General features: G+C 46.5%; 1 protein-coding gene across 2 annotated transcripts in view; it reads right to left on the bottom strand.

The window, feature by feature from the left end:
* IFNGR2 (interferon gamma receptor 2) overlaps window positions 1–15011 on the bottom strand; it is a 79796-nt gene that overhangs the window by 51293 nt on the left and 13492 nt on the right. The window contains exons 2-3 of one of the 2 annotated variants that reach the window (XM_033949226.1): window positions 12844–13091; window positions 2637–2769 (exon numbers count right to left, since the gene is read on the bottom strand). In XM_033949226.1, the coding sequence (XP_033805117.1) occupies window positions 2637–2769; window positions 12844–12919 (209 nt within the window). In that variant the 5' untranslated portion in view covers window positions 12920–13091. Of the gene's footprint in view, window positions 1–2636; window positions 2770–12843; window positions 13256–15011 lie in introns of those variants that run through there. The other variant, XM_033949225.1, reaches the window with a different exon arrangement.

Raw genomic sequence — 15011 nt, 5'->3', positions numbered from 1 at the left:
AAAGCAGAAACCAGGCAATAAAGGTAGGAAAAAAATTATTATTATTTTTTTTTTTTGCTTAAGGATAAAGTAGTATATTAGTTGTGTTGATAAAAATTTATAAACATTAGAGGCTCTGGTAGAAACCCGTTTACAAAGTATGTATTCTTCCCAATTAATATTTCCAAATTAATAAAGTCTTTTTGCTTATTTTTAAATGGGTTTCTACCAGAGCCTTTAATTCAGTAGCATAATTAAATGAAATAACTATTTCTGTAGTTTATAGGGACAGGCGGGGACGTAGGGGATTCCTCGCGGGGACGGGTGGGGACGGAGGGGATTCCTCGCGGGGACGGGTGAGGACGGAGGGATTCCTCGCGGGGACGGGTGGGGACGGGTGGGAGTCCTCACGGGGACGGGTGGGGACGGGTGGGACTTTGGCGGGGACGGGTGGGGACGGGTGGGATTTCTGTCCCCGCGCAACTCTCTAATAGGGACAGATTCTTCAGACTGAAGGGGACAGCTAATACGAGGGGGCATTCTGAGAAACTGAAGGGAGATAGGTTCAAAACAAACGCAAGGAAGTTTTTTTTCACCCAGAGGGTCGTGGACACTTGGAATGCATTACCGGAGGAAGTGATCAGGCAGAGTACAGTCCAGGGATTCAAACAGGGATTGGACGGATTCCTGAGGGATAAAGGGATCATGGGATACTGAAGGAGGAGCTGGGATGTAACACAAGTATAGAAAGTTAACCAGGTAAAGAGTAAAAACCAACCAGGTCGTGCATGTGAAAGACCGGAGGGCTAGGGCTTCGATAGGAAGGCAGGACTTAAATGGGAAGCCAAGGTGGCAAGGGAGCCCCTTCTGATGATTCTGACAGGTCGTGACCTGTTTGGGCCGCCGCGGGAGCGGACTGCTGGGCAGGATGGACCTGTGGTCTGACCCGGCGGAGGCACTGCTTATGTTCTTATATATATATATATATAAATAAACTGTCTCACTCTTTTCATGTGCACTGCTGCCTGATGCTCATATGCTTACCACATTAAATGGTCCCTCCAACCAGATATGCCAGTAGCAGCCCACTCATATTTTCCCCCTCCATCCCTCCCCCATTCTTAGTAACCCCTCAGGATCTTTGTTGGTTCTTTCCAGTATCAACCCAATGCCCCTTGCAGAGCTTGCACAGCACAGAATTCATGCTGGCATACTCTCTTTCTCACATCCCTACCACCTTCCTATTGGCTGGATGCTACCCAAAGGATCAATAAAAAATTACTTCCAAGGATAAAATTAATAATGAGATTGTAGTAAAGGACAGTAGGGGGACACCATTTCTGATTAGCCACTGCCTTTGCTATGAACTGCATTTCATTAGACTTTTACAATGATCTTATTTTATTTATTTTTGGTATTGATATACCACTTATAGCCTAAGTGATTTACATTCAGGGACTCAAGCATTTTTTCCCTATCTGTTCCAGTGGGCTCACACTCTTTCTAATGTACCTGGGGCAATGGGGGATTAAGTAACTTGCCCAGGGTCAGAAGGAACAGTGTGGGATTTGAACCCACAACCTCAGCGTGCTGAGGCTGTAGCTCTAACCCAGGGGTGCCCACACTATTTTGACTTGCGAGCTACTTTTAAAATGACCAAGTCAAAATGATCTACCAACAATAAAATTTTAAAAAACACAACGCACACTGTACGCATAGAAAATGTTAATTATCATTCCTATTCCGGGGGTTTTTCAAAGAGGTCAAAGCAGATGACTCTATGCGCTGTCACCTCAGTAACAACCATACAAAAATAGACAAATACCCCCCTACCTTTTTACTAAACCACAATAGCAGTTTTTAGCACAGGGAGCTGCACTGAATGCCCAGGGCTCTCTCGACGCTCATAGGCTCCCTGCGCTACAAACCGCTATTGCGGTTTAGTAAAAGGGGACCATATTGTAAAATATAGCCAGCAGATATAAATTCAGACACATTTTGATCACTAAAATCATTTTTCCTACCTTGTCTGGTGAATTCATGAGTCTCTGGTTGCACTTTCATCTTCTGACTGTGCATCCAATCTTTATTTCAGCCTGTATACTTCCTCTCCTCCAAATCTCAATCCCTCCCCCAACTTTTTCTTCCTCTCTCCCTGCCCTTTCTTTCTTTCTCTCTTCATGCCCCCTTTCTTTTTTTCCTGTTTCTCTTCTTTCCTTCTGTCTCCCTGCCTGCGCCCCTTTCTTTCTTTCTCCCTGCCCTTCCCCAAGCCACTGCCGCTGCCATCAGGGAACAGGACCCAAACCGCCACCAATGGATAACAGGCCCCAAAGCTGACGCCGACGCCACCCCAAGCTCTCCCTGCTTCGGGCCAACCAGCATTCCTCTCCCCGACGTCAATTCTGCCGTCGGAGAGGAAGTTCCGCCCAGCCAGGCAGTGATTGGCTGGCCCGAACTTCCTCTCCGACGGCAGAATTGATGTTGGGGAGAGGAAGACTGATCGGCCCGAGAGATCGCCAAGGCAAAGTGAGTCCTGGGCGATCGACTCACTTTGCCTTGGCAAGCTGCCGGTCGATCGCAATCGACCTGTTGGGCACCCCTGCTCTAACCATTGTGCTACACGCTCTTCAAACTGGAATGCATTCACATTAACTTACGCTTGAAACTCCACCTCGTAGGTCACTTTGCCAATACCATTCTCAACTGAGACAGGATCCCAGTACAACACCTGAATTAGGTTGTAGGAGCAAATTCTTACATTCTGTGGAGCAGGCAGATTGGGCAGAGAATCTATGATTAAAACAGGGAGAAAGGGATCAATCACGTCTTTAAATGTGCCTGCAGGATAGCATGTTCTTACAGATCAATACAAATAAGTATTGACTGATTTCACCAATAGATTCCTGAACAATTATTATTAGAAACATTTTCTTCGTACATTTCAAATGTCATTTTATTTTACTACAGCATAAGAACACTTTAAGGCAGTGGTTCCCAACCCTGTCCTGGAGGAACACCAGGCCAATTGGGTTTTCAGGCTAGCCCTAATGAATATGCATGAAGCAAATTTGCATGCCTATCACTTCCATCATATGCAAATCTCTCTCATGCATATTCATTAGGGCTAGCCTGAAAACCCGATTGGCCTGGTGTTCCTCCAGGACAGGGTTGGGAATCACTGCTTTAAGGAACAAAATCATTTGGATTTCACAGTTTCACGCTGTTTTAGGGCTCCCTTTACGAAGGCGCGGTAGCACTTTAACACGCGTAATAGTGCGTGCTAAACCGCTGGCTGCGCTAGCCGCTAAAGGAGCCCTTAGTTTCATTCCAGAGACAACACGAGTGTTTATATTTTTAATAGCTCCTCCCATTGTCATTCTCACCGTTTTGGATTTAAGAATGCGACTTTAACAGATCTTGTATCACCATGATACATCCATTTCAATCAATACTAGAAAAGCAGCTGGAGTGACCAAGTGATCTTATAAGAGCTAATTAAGTTAAAAGAAAAAAAAAAAAGAAAGAAAGGCCTGGTCAGAACTGTTTATACACTTTATACCAAATATCAAAATAAGAAAAAAAAAATCCCACAGGACAAGACAGCCCTGCACAATGCCCAGCTTCCTTCTTCAGTACGGAAGTGTCTATATGGTTATTAATACATATCATATGGGAGGCAATTTTCAAAACACTCAATGGTATCACAATGTGCTTTGAGTCTCGTGAGATCATATTATAAATGAACTGATTTAAAGGAAATACAGGAAAAAATAAGGAATTCCGAATGCTAAGAGGACATGAAAAGTATGAGCCAAGGGTCGCTTTAATATTTGACACCAACCTGAATGAAACTGGATAAACAGTTCCCACATTACTGAGGGAAAGAAAAGCGGTTTTCCACTAGGCCAGGGGTGGGCAATTCCGGTCCTCAAGAGCCGGAGCCAGGTCAGGTTTTCAGGATCGCCACCATGAATATGCACGAGATGGATTTGCATGCACTGCCTCCTTGAGATGCAAATCTATCTCATGCATATTTATTGTGGATATCCTGAAAACCTGACCTGGCTCCGGCTCTCGAGGACTGGAATTGCCCACCCCTGGCCTAGGCCACCACCATTCTCTGAAGTTAGTAGAGATAACATGCTTCTGGAATTTTCAAAAAACTGGGAGGACCAGAGAGCAAAACGGGATAAACCGGCCAGCAAGATGCTGTAATAATCAAAACAGGCAGTAACGATAGCTTGCGAAACCAAACAGCAGGCAAAAGGAAATTGGGATATTTATGTTCATGTCCTCACTCAAACCCCATACATACTCAACACCCATCCCATGAAATTTGACAACAGCAGGAAAACTGAAAAGGGGCTCTGGTAAAAAGGTATTTAGAGTTTCTTTTAAATGGGCGAACATCTTAAATAATAAAATGCTAGCCCGCGCATGCGCACTCGCGACGCGTGTTCCCTGATCCCTTTTCTGTCGGGATGTGGCCACACGAGTGCGCATGCGCGCTTACTAGGTCACTGGCAGAAGACGAACCGTCACAGAGGGAGTGAACGCGGAGTCCTGCCGTCCCTCAAACGTAAGTCTCCTCCTTTGCCCGACTCCGGCTTCTGCTCCTCACCAGTCCTGCCTTCGGTCCTGTCCCTGTTAAACCGGCTGCCAATAACAAAGCCAGATGCCATGGGTTCTTCCCTTTTGCCAAATTGCTAAAGCCTCTGCCGGTCTCGATCCTGCCCATCTCTGAAGTTACTTCCTGATTTTGAGGGGCGGGATTGAGACCGGCAGAGCCTATAGCGATTTAGCAAGAGGGAAAGCCCCCGTGATGTCTGGCAGAGTTTGCCATCGTCGCTCCCCCCCCCCCTCCGGCGCACCCCTCCCCGGCGCACCCAAACCCCTGTTGACCTTCACATCCAACCCTCCCTTCTTGTTGAGGTTTCCTCAACAAGAAGCGTCGGGTCAAATTCAAATGCTCCCGGCAGGTCGGGAGAGGGCAGAGCAGGCTCGCATACCCGGCGGGGACAGGGCAGGAATGAGGCTCCCTGCAGGAGCAGGCCCGATGGCTGGAGTTCTCCGCTGAGTCCGGTAAGGAGTGGTTCCCTCAACAGGAAGCGTCGGGTCGAATTCAAATACTCCTGGCAGGTCGGGAGGGGGCAGAGCAGGCTTGCACGCCCAGCGGGGACAGGGCCGGAACGAGACTCCCTGCAGGAGCCGGTCCGATGGCTGGAGATCGCCGGACTGGACAGGGGGAGCAGGTTAGGGGTGCTGGGAGGGGGAGCAGGGAAGAGGTTGTGCTGGACAGGGGTGAGGTAACAGGAAGGGAGGCCTACTGCTGGACAGGGGGAGCATGGAAGAGGTGCTGTTAGACGGAGGGGAGGAGGTAACAGGAAGGGAGGCCTACTACTGGATAGGGGAAGCAGGGAAGAGGTGCTGCTAGACGGGGGAGAGGTAAAAGGAAAGGAGAAGACCTACTGCTGGACAGGGGGAGACTTAAAAAGAAGGGAGAAGGGCTCCTGCTGCACAGGGGGAACAGGGAAGGGGTGCTGCTGGACAGGGAGAGACTTAAAACGAAGGGAGAAGGGCTCCTGCTAGACAGGGGGAGCAGGCAAGGGGTGGTAGTGGACAGCCGAGGAAAGAGAGAGAAAGAAAGTGGCCAGGGAGAGAAAAAGAAAGAAAGAAAGACAGACACACACATATTTTAGCACCCGTTAATGTAACAGGCTTGAAGACTAGTAAGAAATAAAACTGTACTAGGGCGAAAGAAGAAGAGAGACCTAGCAATAAAACTAAAATTGGAAGTCTTCAGATTTTAGAAATTAAAAAAAACAGATTTTTTTAAAAAAAACAAACAAACCTAGCTATTACTGCTACTTTAAAGAGACATTCCAGGTGACTATTCAGTGGGAGGCTTCAGAATCTTAGAACTCAGACATTTATACGTACTTTCTCCCATTTCACTCGGGAGGTTTATATTTCAAACAGCAAACATTTCCACATGACACATTAATCATTATTAGATTCTGGAATCCCCCAAATCTCCCTTTTTCCTTTTGTCTGTCTATTATCTTGCACTACTGCAGACAAGCTAACAAAACACATTATTGGACTACAGTCAGAGATAACAAGGAGCAGAAACAAAAAAAAAAAAAAAAAAGAAAGGGCAGGCACATTTTCCCCCTTTACTAAGGCGCGTCAGCCAATTTAGCGCGTGCTAACGCTAACACGTCCATAGAATATAATGGACACGTTAGCATTTAGTGCATGCTAAATCAGTGTTTTTCAACCTTTTTACACCTACGGACCGGCAGAAATAAAAAAATTATTCTGTGGACCAGCATCGGTCCGTGGACCGGCGGTTGAAGAACACTGGGCTAAGTCGTGGGCCAGACCCCACCCATCTTTATCCAATGTCCACCCCAGACCCCGCCCCCATAATGGTACTAAATTGCACCTTGCACGTCCCGTGCCTCATCTGGAAGCCTTCCCTCTGACGTTGCAACGTCAGAGAGAAGGCTTCCGGTTCAGGCGCAAGATGCCCGTAGGAGCTGATGCCCGTAGGAGCCACTTCCCGTGGCTTTGTGCACCGAATCAGTTAGGAAGAGGGAGCTGCCTCGAAGATAACGCCGCATCGATCGCACCGTGGACCGGCGGTTGAAGAACACTGTTTTGGGCCTGATGCACGTGCTGGCCCTGTGGACCGGTAGGAAATTTCTGTGGACCAGTGGTTGAAGAAAACTGCGCTAAATTGTCTAGCGCATTAGTAAAAGGACCTCTTTGTGGTGACAGCTGCAATGTTTAACCCTTTCAGGACCAAGGGACATATTTGTCCCATAACTTTAAAATCCTATAAATTTCAATTGGGATAGTCTACAGTTCTAAATTTGATATGTACGGATTCCATATGATACTGCCTTTATGTAAACAAACTGGTTCCGACATTCATTCATTAGCGTCGTTGCCAGATTGACGAGAAGATTCACTTGCCACACTGTCCATAAGCCAGAAGTGTGATTTTTTAAAAAAAAAATAATGATATTTCACAAAAAAAATCAATTTTTTGGCATCTGCAAGCCCTTTTTACCATAAAAATGTCGTCAAAACCACAAAAGTTGGCCTACGATCCTTATGGTCCTGAAAGGGTTAAAAAAGAGTTTAAGTACCATATAGCATATATGCTTACTGGTGTATGTTCTTCTTTCAACCTCAACCTCCAAACAGTAAGAAAGTATCAATCAGCGCAATCTGGAACTCTATACTATGGGATCTCTACTATGAGCCATCCATCATTTCTTGGCTTAGTTCCCTTTTGAGAAGTTTCTCTCTGGGATTTCCCCCGAGTCTTCCCTCCTGTGGACTTTCCTCTAAGCAAACTAAGCAGTGACAATATTCCCATAATTACAAGTCTTTCTACCTGGACAACTGACTGCATTCACATAAATTAACACATCATTCCGGACCAACAAGCTTCCAGTCTTGTAAGAAATGCAAATTATCTATGAAACTTTGGCAGGTCTTGGGACAAATAAAATAGTGTAAGGATACTAATTTTGAGCTGTAGCACAATATATACATATCAAAACTGGATTTGGAGTTTTAGATTTGCCTTTTATATATATATACTAGGCTTTAAGCCCATTACATTAACGGGTGCTAGAATAGATGTGTGTCTGTCTTTCTTTCTTTTTTTTCTCTCTCTCCTTGGCCGCTTTCTGTCTGTCACTCTCCTTGGTCGCTGTCTGTCTTTCTTTATTTCTGTCTCTCTCTTTCCTTGGCTGTCCACCAGCACCCCTTCCCTGCTCCCCCTGTCCAGCAGCAGCCCTTCTCCCTTCGTTTTATCTCCCCCCCCTGTCCAGCAGCACCTTTTCCCTGCTCCCTAATACCTGCTCCCAAACCACCATTTCTACTCTCCCTCCATCCTAGCTTCCTGGTCTCTTCTGGCCCACCGACGTCTGTTTTTCGTGCCCCTTCTCCCACCTACCTTTTTTTTAAAATCACGTTTATATAGTGAAGGGCAACTGATGAACAGTAACCGCCACAGGATATAGGAAACCGCCATGTGCGCACTTGTGCCAAACACGTGCACGCCGAACGTGTGCATGCGCCAAACGTGCTGCACGCTTTAACATTTCTCTGCCAGCCATGGAGTTACGGATCACAGAGGCAGGGATCACGCAGGTAGGAGTGTGCATGCGCACTTAGGATTTTATTATTAGTGACTAGTTTTTTAGCTCATTACATTAACGGGTGCTAGAATAGATGTGTAGACTTAGACATTTCTTTCTTTCTGTGTCTGTCTTTCTTTCTGTCTCTCTCCCGGCCCCCTGTCTGTCTTTCTTTCTGTGTGTCTCCCGGCCCCCTGTCTGTCTCTCTCTGGCCCCCTGTCTGTCTTTCTTTCTGTCTCTCTCCCTGGCCCCGTCTGTCTTTATTTCTCTCTCTCTTCCTGGCCCCCTGTCTGTCTTTATTTCTCTCTCTCTTCCTGGCCCCCTGTCTGTCTTTATTTCTCTCTCTCTTCCTGGCCCCCTGTCTGTCTTTATTTCTCTCTCTCTTCCTGGCCCCCTGTCTGTCTTTATTTCTCTCTCTCTTCCTGGCCCCCTGTCTGTCTTTATTTCTCTCTCTCTTCCTGGCCCCCTGTCTGTCTTTATTTCTCTCTCTCTTCCTGGCCCCCTGTCTGTCTTTATTTCTCTCTCTCTCTTCCTGGCCCCCTGTCTGTCTTTCTTTCTCTCTCTCTTCCTGGCCCCCTGTCTGTCTTTATTTCTCTCTCTCTTCCTGGCCCCCTGTCTGTCTTTATTTCTCTCTCTCTCTTCCTGGCCCCCTGTCTGTCTTTCTTTCTCTCTCTCTTCCTGGCCCCGTCTGTCTTTCTTTCTGTCTCTCTCCCGGCCCCCTGTCTGTCTTTCTTTCTGTGTGTCTCCCGGCCCCCTGTCTGTCTTTCTTTCTGTCTCTCTCCCTGGCCCCGTCTGTCTTTATTTCTCTCTCTCTTCCTGGCCCCCTGTCTGTCTTTATTTCTCTCTCTCTTCCTGGCCCCCTGTCTGTCTTTATTTCTCTCTCTCTTCCTGGCCCCCTGTCTGTCTTTATTTCTCTCTCTCTCTCTCCTTGGCCCCCTGTCTGTCTTTCTTTCTTTCTCTCCCCCCTGTCCAGCAGCACCCCTTCCCTGCTCTTATATGATATGTCTCCCGTGTTTTGTGAAGCAGCTCTGCCAGGACCCGCCGCAGGCTCCTTGTAGTGAAAGGGAAACCGCCGCACACAAACCGCCGCAGGCTCCTTATTCAGCTGGCTCCTTTTTCAGATGGGGAAACCGCCGCACGCGTCACAAACCGCCACCATCACTGGGGAAACTGCTGCACACGTCGCAAATTGCCACAGGTTCCTTCTACTGCACATGCGGCGGCACAGAACCACGGACGCACAGTTTGAAATGCACACACGCACTAAGGGTTTTATTATAGTGGATAATATATATGAGGTTATTTCCCTGCATCAGGTTTATAGCCTAAGCTTTGTATCTAAGGCAAGGAGGGTTAAGTAAATTGCACAAAATCACAATTTATTTGATTTAGTCACTAGTCTGTCGTGTTGAAAGCACCCAGAACATTCATAATATTAAAAACATTGCAATAATATAAAAACATAACCTGAATCTTAGTGAAAGAGGCAGGACAGATTTTCAGTCCATGGTTCTAACTGGGCTTCTCCTGAAACTTGATACTACGTAATATAACTGCAACTCCCTATTTAAAAGTCAAAATATGTCTAGTGATACGCACTAGCTTGAAGGATGTTTATAGCTTTGCTTTCTTAGAAACCTGTGATTCTCCAGGCTAGTGAACAGAGAGACACATGCTCTCTGCTCAATGGTTTAACTGCTTCTCTTCCGAGAAGAGTTTCTTAGGAATATAATCATTTAAACACATTTTTGCATAAAAGGTAGTGCTCTCAAATATTTTTTGGTCAACACCAGCGTCACATAGTCAGAAATGGAGTTGATAAATAAACAGAAATGAAACAGTATCCTCTGCAGAAATGTTGAGTGCGGGTACGGTAATACTATGCAGAACATTTTCTGTTAAGGTTGTCAGTCCAATCAAAAGGTCCCGAGGAGAACACTGAAATAAGCAGTATATAAACCAAGCCTTTTTTTTCCTCAACTTCTATACAATATTTACATGAAAATAAAGACTAAAATAATAATAATACAGAGAAGATAATGCTACCATTTTAGTGGATTGATAACATATTTCTTGACTAGCTTTCAGGAGTTTTTCCCCTTTTTCAAGTTCATAAGTAAAAGATGACAATGGTAGAAATCACAAGACAATCTTTAATTTAGGCAATGTCATCATATCCTCACTGTTTGGACCAGAGGAAAGGAACAATCACTCCCAAAAACTAGTCCAGAAGCCTGGGTCACAAGACAGAGCAGATCTTGAATTTGCACAGGGCTGCTTTTATTTTGGACACCTTCTCAAGCATCTGAGGCTCCTCCAGCACCAACCTTAGTACACCACTGTTCCTGTGTCCTCATATAATCTTGCAGTCCCTATTTCCTCAGTTACTAAGTCTCCACACTCTTACCCAGTCCCCAAATCACCACCTAATTCTCTTCATCACCTAATCTCAATCATGAGACATAATTTTTGGGTGAGGGCAGGACACTTACCCCTTGGGATGAGCCTAGTGGAGTTGAACTCTTTCTTTCTCATGCCCCCACCCCATCTCTTCAAAACAACTGGGGATGTTAAACCCAATGGAAATCACTTCTCCCTGAACAGTCAAGTTTGCTCAATACTGGGGGTACTCAAGCACCCAAAAGAGCCGACTCCTATGTTCTGCAACCATTAATTGTTAACTGCATCCAGAAACGGGGAAGCAAGCATTTTAGACCCAGGCTGGTGACAGCAGCAATTGCGGTGGCACTACAGAATGAATTGATGGTGTCTTCTGGATAGACCCACACGGGGCAGCAGGGAGAAGAAGCATTAATTCAGAGCAAGGATGGGAAGTTAAGGTACCAGAATCCCTGCTCTGTGCTCTCAGGGCACACATTGTAGTTAGGGAAAGTACAGGTTTGCTATCCATACCAACGATAGATGCACTAAAAAGTGTCGCTCTAGCTGAGCGGGTCGCTGTTGGCCGATTCATTAAGTGATTTTTAAAACAGTGACTGATATACGACGGACTCTCCATGCAAATTAGTTTTGCGGAGGTTGGCCGTAATCCCACCCCACAAGTCGCTGAAAAAGTAATTTTCACACATGCACAGGGCCATCAGGGGAAACCCGGACAGCTGAGAGGCTGGGGAAGCCCTGAAGCAGCCTCCTACCTCAAGATGTTCAGGGCAGGAAACTTTTTTTTTTTTTTTTAAATTTAATGGGCACAGAATGTGTCGCAGTGGTTAAAAGCTCCGACCTCAGCACCCTGAGGTTGTGGGTTCAAACCCACGCTGCTCCTTGTGACCCTGGGCAAGTCACTCAATCCCCCCATTGCCCCAGGTACGTTAGATAGATTGTGAGCCCGCCGGACAGAGAGGGAAACTGCTTGAGTACCTGAATAAATGCATGTAAAACCATTCTGAGCTCCCCTGGGAGAACAGTATAGAAAATTGAATAAATAAATAAATAAAGATGTGCATAGTGCTAACCATGCACATCTGTCCCCATTAAAAAAATTGTGCCACCCCCCACAACGCACACACTCCCAATGACAACCGTAAGTCCCCGATATCATCCATGCACTCCGACAGCCACCCCCAAGATACCAACGCACCCAGAGATGGGGGGGGGGGGATTCCCACTTCTTCCTGTCTCAGCAACCGGGTTGTGCATCCAGGCAACCTGCCCCCCCCCCCAACAAGACCCCTTACCTCTCCCCCCATACCTTGTTGTAGAAGCCGGCAAAAGGGATGCCCAAAACAAATCTTATGAAACCCTTTAACACAGGGGTTTAAAAGTCCCTCCTCGAGGGCCACAATCCAGTCAGGTTTTCAGGATTTCTCCAATGAATATGCATGAGATCTATTTGCATGCACTGCGTTCATTGTATGCTAATAGATCTCATATTCATTGGGGAAATCCTGAAAACCCGACTGGATTGCGGCCCTCAAGGAGGGACTTTGACACCCCTGCTCTAACAGAAACTAGACGGGTCACCATTGGAATGGGAATGGCAGGTGGAGGCCCTGCCCGCAGCCCTACCTTTTGCTTTCCGTTAAAAAAACTTTAGCTCGGGGGTAGGGAACTCCGGTTCTCCAGAGCCGTATTCCAGTCGGGTTTTCAGGATTTCCCCAATGAATATGCATGAGATCTATGTGCATGCACTGCTTTCAATGCATATTCATTGGGGAAATCCTGAAAACCCGACTGGATTGCGGCCCTCGAGGAGGGACTTTGACACCCCTGCTCTAACAGAAACTAGACGGGTCACCATTGGAATGGGAATGGCAGGTGGAGGCCCTGCCCGCAGCCCTACCTTTTGCTTTCCGTTAAAAAAACTTTAGCTCGGGGGGGGGGGGGGGGTAGGGAACTCCGGTCCTCCAGAGCCGTATTCCAGTCGGGTTTTCAGGATTTCCGCAATGAATATGCATGAGATCTATGTGCATGCACTGCTTTCAATGCATATTCATTGGGGAAATCCTGAAAACCCGACTGGAATAGGGCTCTCGAGGACCGGAGTTCCCTACCCCTGCTTTAGATCCTCCCGAGTCCTTTGTTACATCCCAACCAGTTCTTCAAGCCCAATGACCACCTCTACTTAGAAGTACGGGAAATCGCATTTGCCATCAGCGTGGAATCTCTTTAACTTGTTTTAAAAACAGAAGGGGGAGCAAGGGTGTTTCTCCGTGGTGCCCGTCCCGTGTGCGCCCTCCTCCAATACCTGCGAGCAGACGGGTCGAGGGGCCACACAACAGCAGTAGCAGGGGGAGGGGAGAGACCGCCGGGAAGCGGCTCATGTCCCCCACTCGGCGGTTGTTGCTTTCCTTCCTCACATCGCCGCTCAGAAATCTCGCCCCGCGACCTCCACTTCCGGCCCGCGTCGCTCCTCCGGCTCCTCTTTTCTGGTTGGACCGACCGCGGCCCTCGGGCGGATGTGCCGCCTCTGTCCGCCTCCACACAGCCGCCCACCTGCGGGATAGAGAGAGAGAGAAAGTGAGAGAGAAGGCACGAGACAGAAAGTAACTAGGCGGGAAAGCACAGTGACACGCACTGCCCTCCGAAATCCCCCATATTACACAGCGCTTCCCCTCCTGGGTTCCCAGCACAACCCCCCGCCCCGCAATACATAACACTACAATCTTCAGCCCTTCTTCATACTAGGTTATGCCTTGAGGCTTGTGCAGATGAGGGCGGAGCTTAGGCATTTGTGGAATGAGGAATTATGACATCACAATCTGAGCTCTAGAATGTTACTACTTATGATTTTAAAGGGTTTGAGGCTTGCGTAGATGAGGACGGAGCTTAGGCATTGGTGGAATGAGGCATTCTGACGTCACAATCTGAGCTCTAGAATGTTGCTATTTATGATTTTAAAGGGTTTGAGGCTTGCGTAGATGAGGACGGAGCTTAGGCATTGGTGGAATGAGGCATTATGACATCACAATCTGAGCTCTAGAATGTTGCTACTTATGATTTTAAAGGGTTTGAGGCTTGTGCAGATGAGGACGGAGCTTAGACATTGGTGGAATGAGGCATTATGACATCACAATCTGAGCTCTATAATGTTGCTATTTATGATTTTAAAGGGTTTGAGGCTTATGCAGATGAGGAGAGAGCTTAGGCATTGGTGGAATGAGGCATTATGACATCACAATCTGAGCTCTAGAATGTTGCTACTTATGATTTTAAAGGGTTTGAGGCTTGTGCAGATGAGGACGGAGCTTAGGCATTGGTGGAATGAGGCATTATGACATCACAATCTGAGCTCTAGAATGTTGCTACTTATGATTTTAAAGGGTTTGAGGCTTGTGCAGATGAGGACGGAGCTTAGGCATTGGTGGAATGAGGCATTATGACATCACAATCTGAGCTCTAGAATGTTGCTACTTATGATTTTAAAGGGTTTGAGGCTTGCGTAGATGAGGACGGAGCTTAGGCATTGGTGGAATGAGGAATTATGACATCACAATCTGAGCTCTAGAATGTTGCTACTTAGGATTTTAAAGGGTTTGAGGCTTGTGCAGATGAGGAGATGAGGAAGGTGGTCTGCCCTACATCTTGGAGATCCTGAAAATCCTGGTTTTTTACCATCTCCCGCAGGAGGCTGCTTCAGGACCTCCCCTGCAGCACTGCTGTTCAGCCTTCCTCTATCATCTCTGCATATGTGTCAAAGTCGGTTTTCTAACAACTGGTGGGGTGGGATTATGACAGACCTCCACAAAACTAATTTGCATGCAAAGTCGTTGGAAAATGGATTGCAGTTTTAAAACTGGACAATGAATCGACCCACAGAGACCCACTTGGCTTGAGCAACCATTTTTAGTGCCTCTGGGCCCAGGATCCTCCCTTATGTGTGTCTGGTGGGAGGGAGCCATATGATCCCTTGCCTGAGGCAGCAGATGGCATTGAGCCACCCCTGGGAGGGCATTAGATATCTTTCCACCGATCTTGCACAAATTCTATGGCAAGAGTAAACAAGCGATTTTAACCAAGAAGGAATCATTGCCTTTTGCACTACAATTTGTCAAATTAATTTAAAAAGGATTTTTATTACCTTTTCATAAGAGAGGATACACAAACATTCCAAACAATAAATCAGTGAAATAGTGTTTCCAGGGGATGAAATTCTTATTCCAAAATGTTTAGAATCTATTTAAGTTAAAATAGCCTAGATGTTCTCTCATATAGGCAAAAAGCGTGCGCATTCATGCATACATATTTTTTTTTACAGCATCTGGGGTGAGTCTAGTCTTTGGAAATTTCTTTAAACATTTTGGGATGTCAGGAATGCGTTCCATTTAAGAGAGAACATACTTTTGTAGTAACTCGTCCAAGCCACCAATTGATTTTCAAACAAATACAATGAAAGAGTATGCTTTTAAGACAGAC

The sequence above is a fragment of the Geotrypetes seraphini genome, chromosome 6 (assembly GCF_902459505.1).
Source record: "Geotrypetes seraphini chromosome 6, aGeoSer1.1, whole genome shotgun sequence".
Classification (NCBI taxonomy): Eukaryota; Metazoa; Chordata; class Amphibia; order Gymnophiona; family Dermophiidae; genus Geotrypetes; species Geotrypetes seraphini.
The sequence above is the reverse complement of the archived record's forward strand: the minus strand, read 5'-3'. Positions and strand labels throughout refer to the sequence as shown.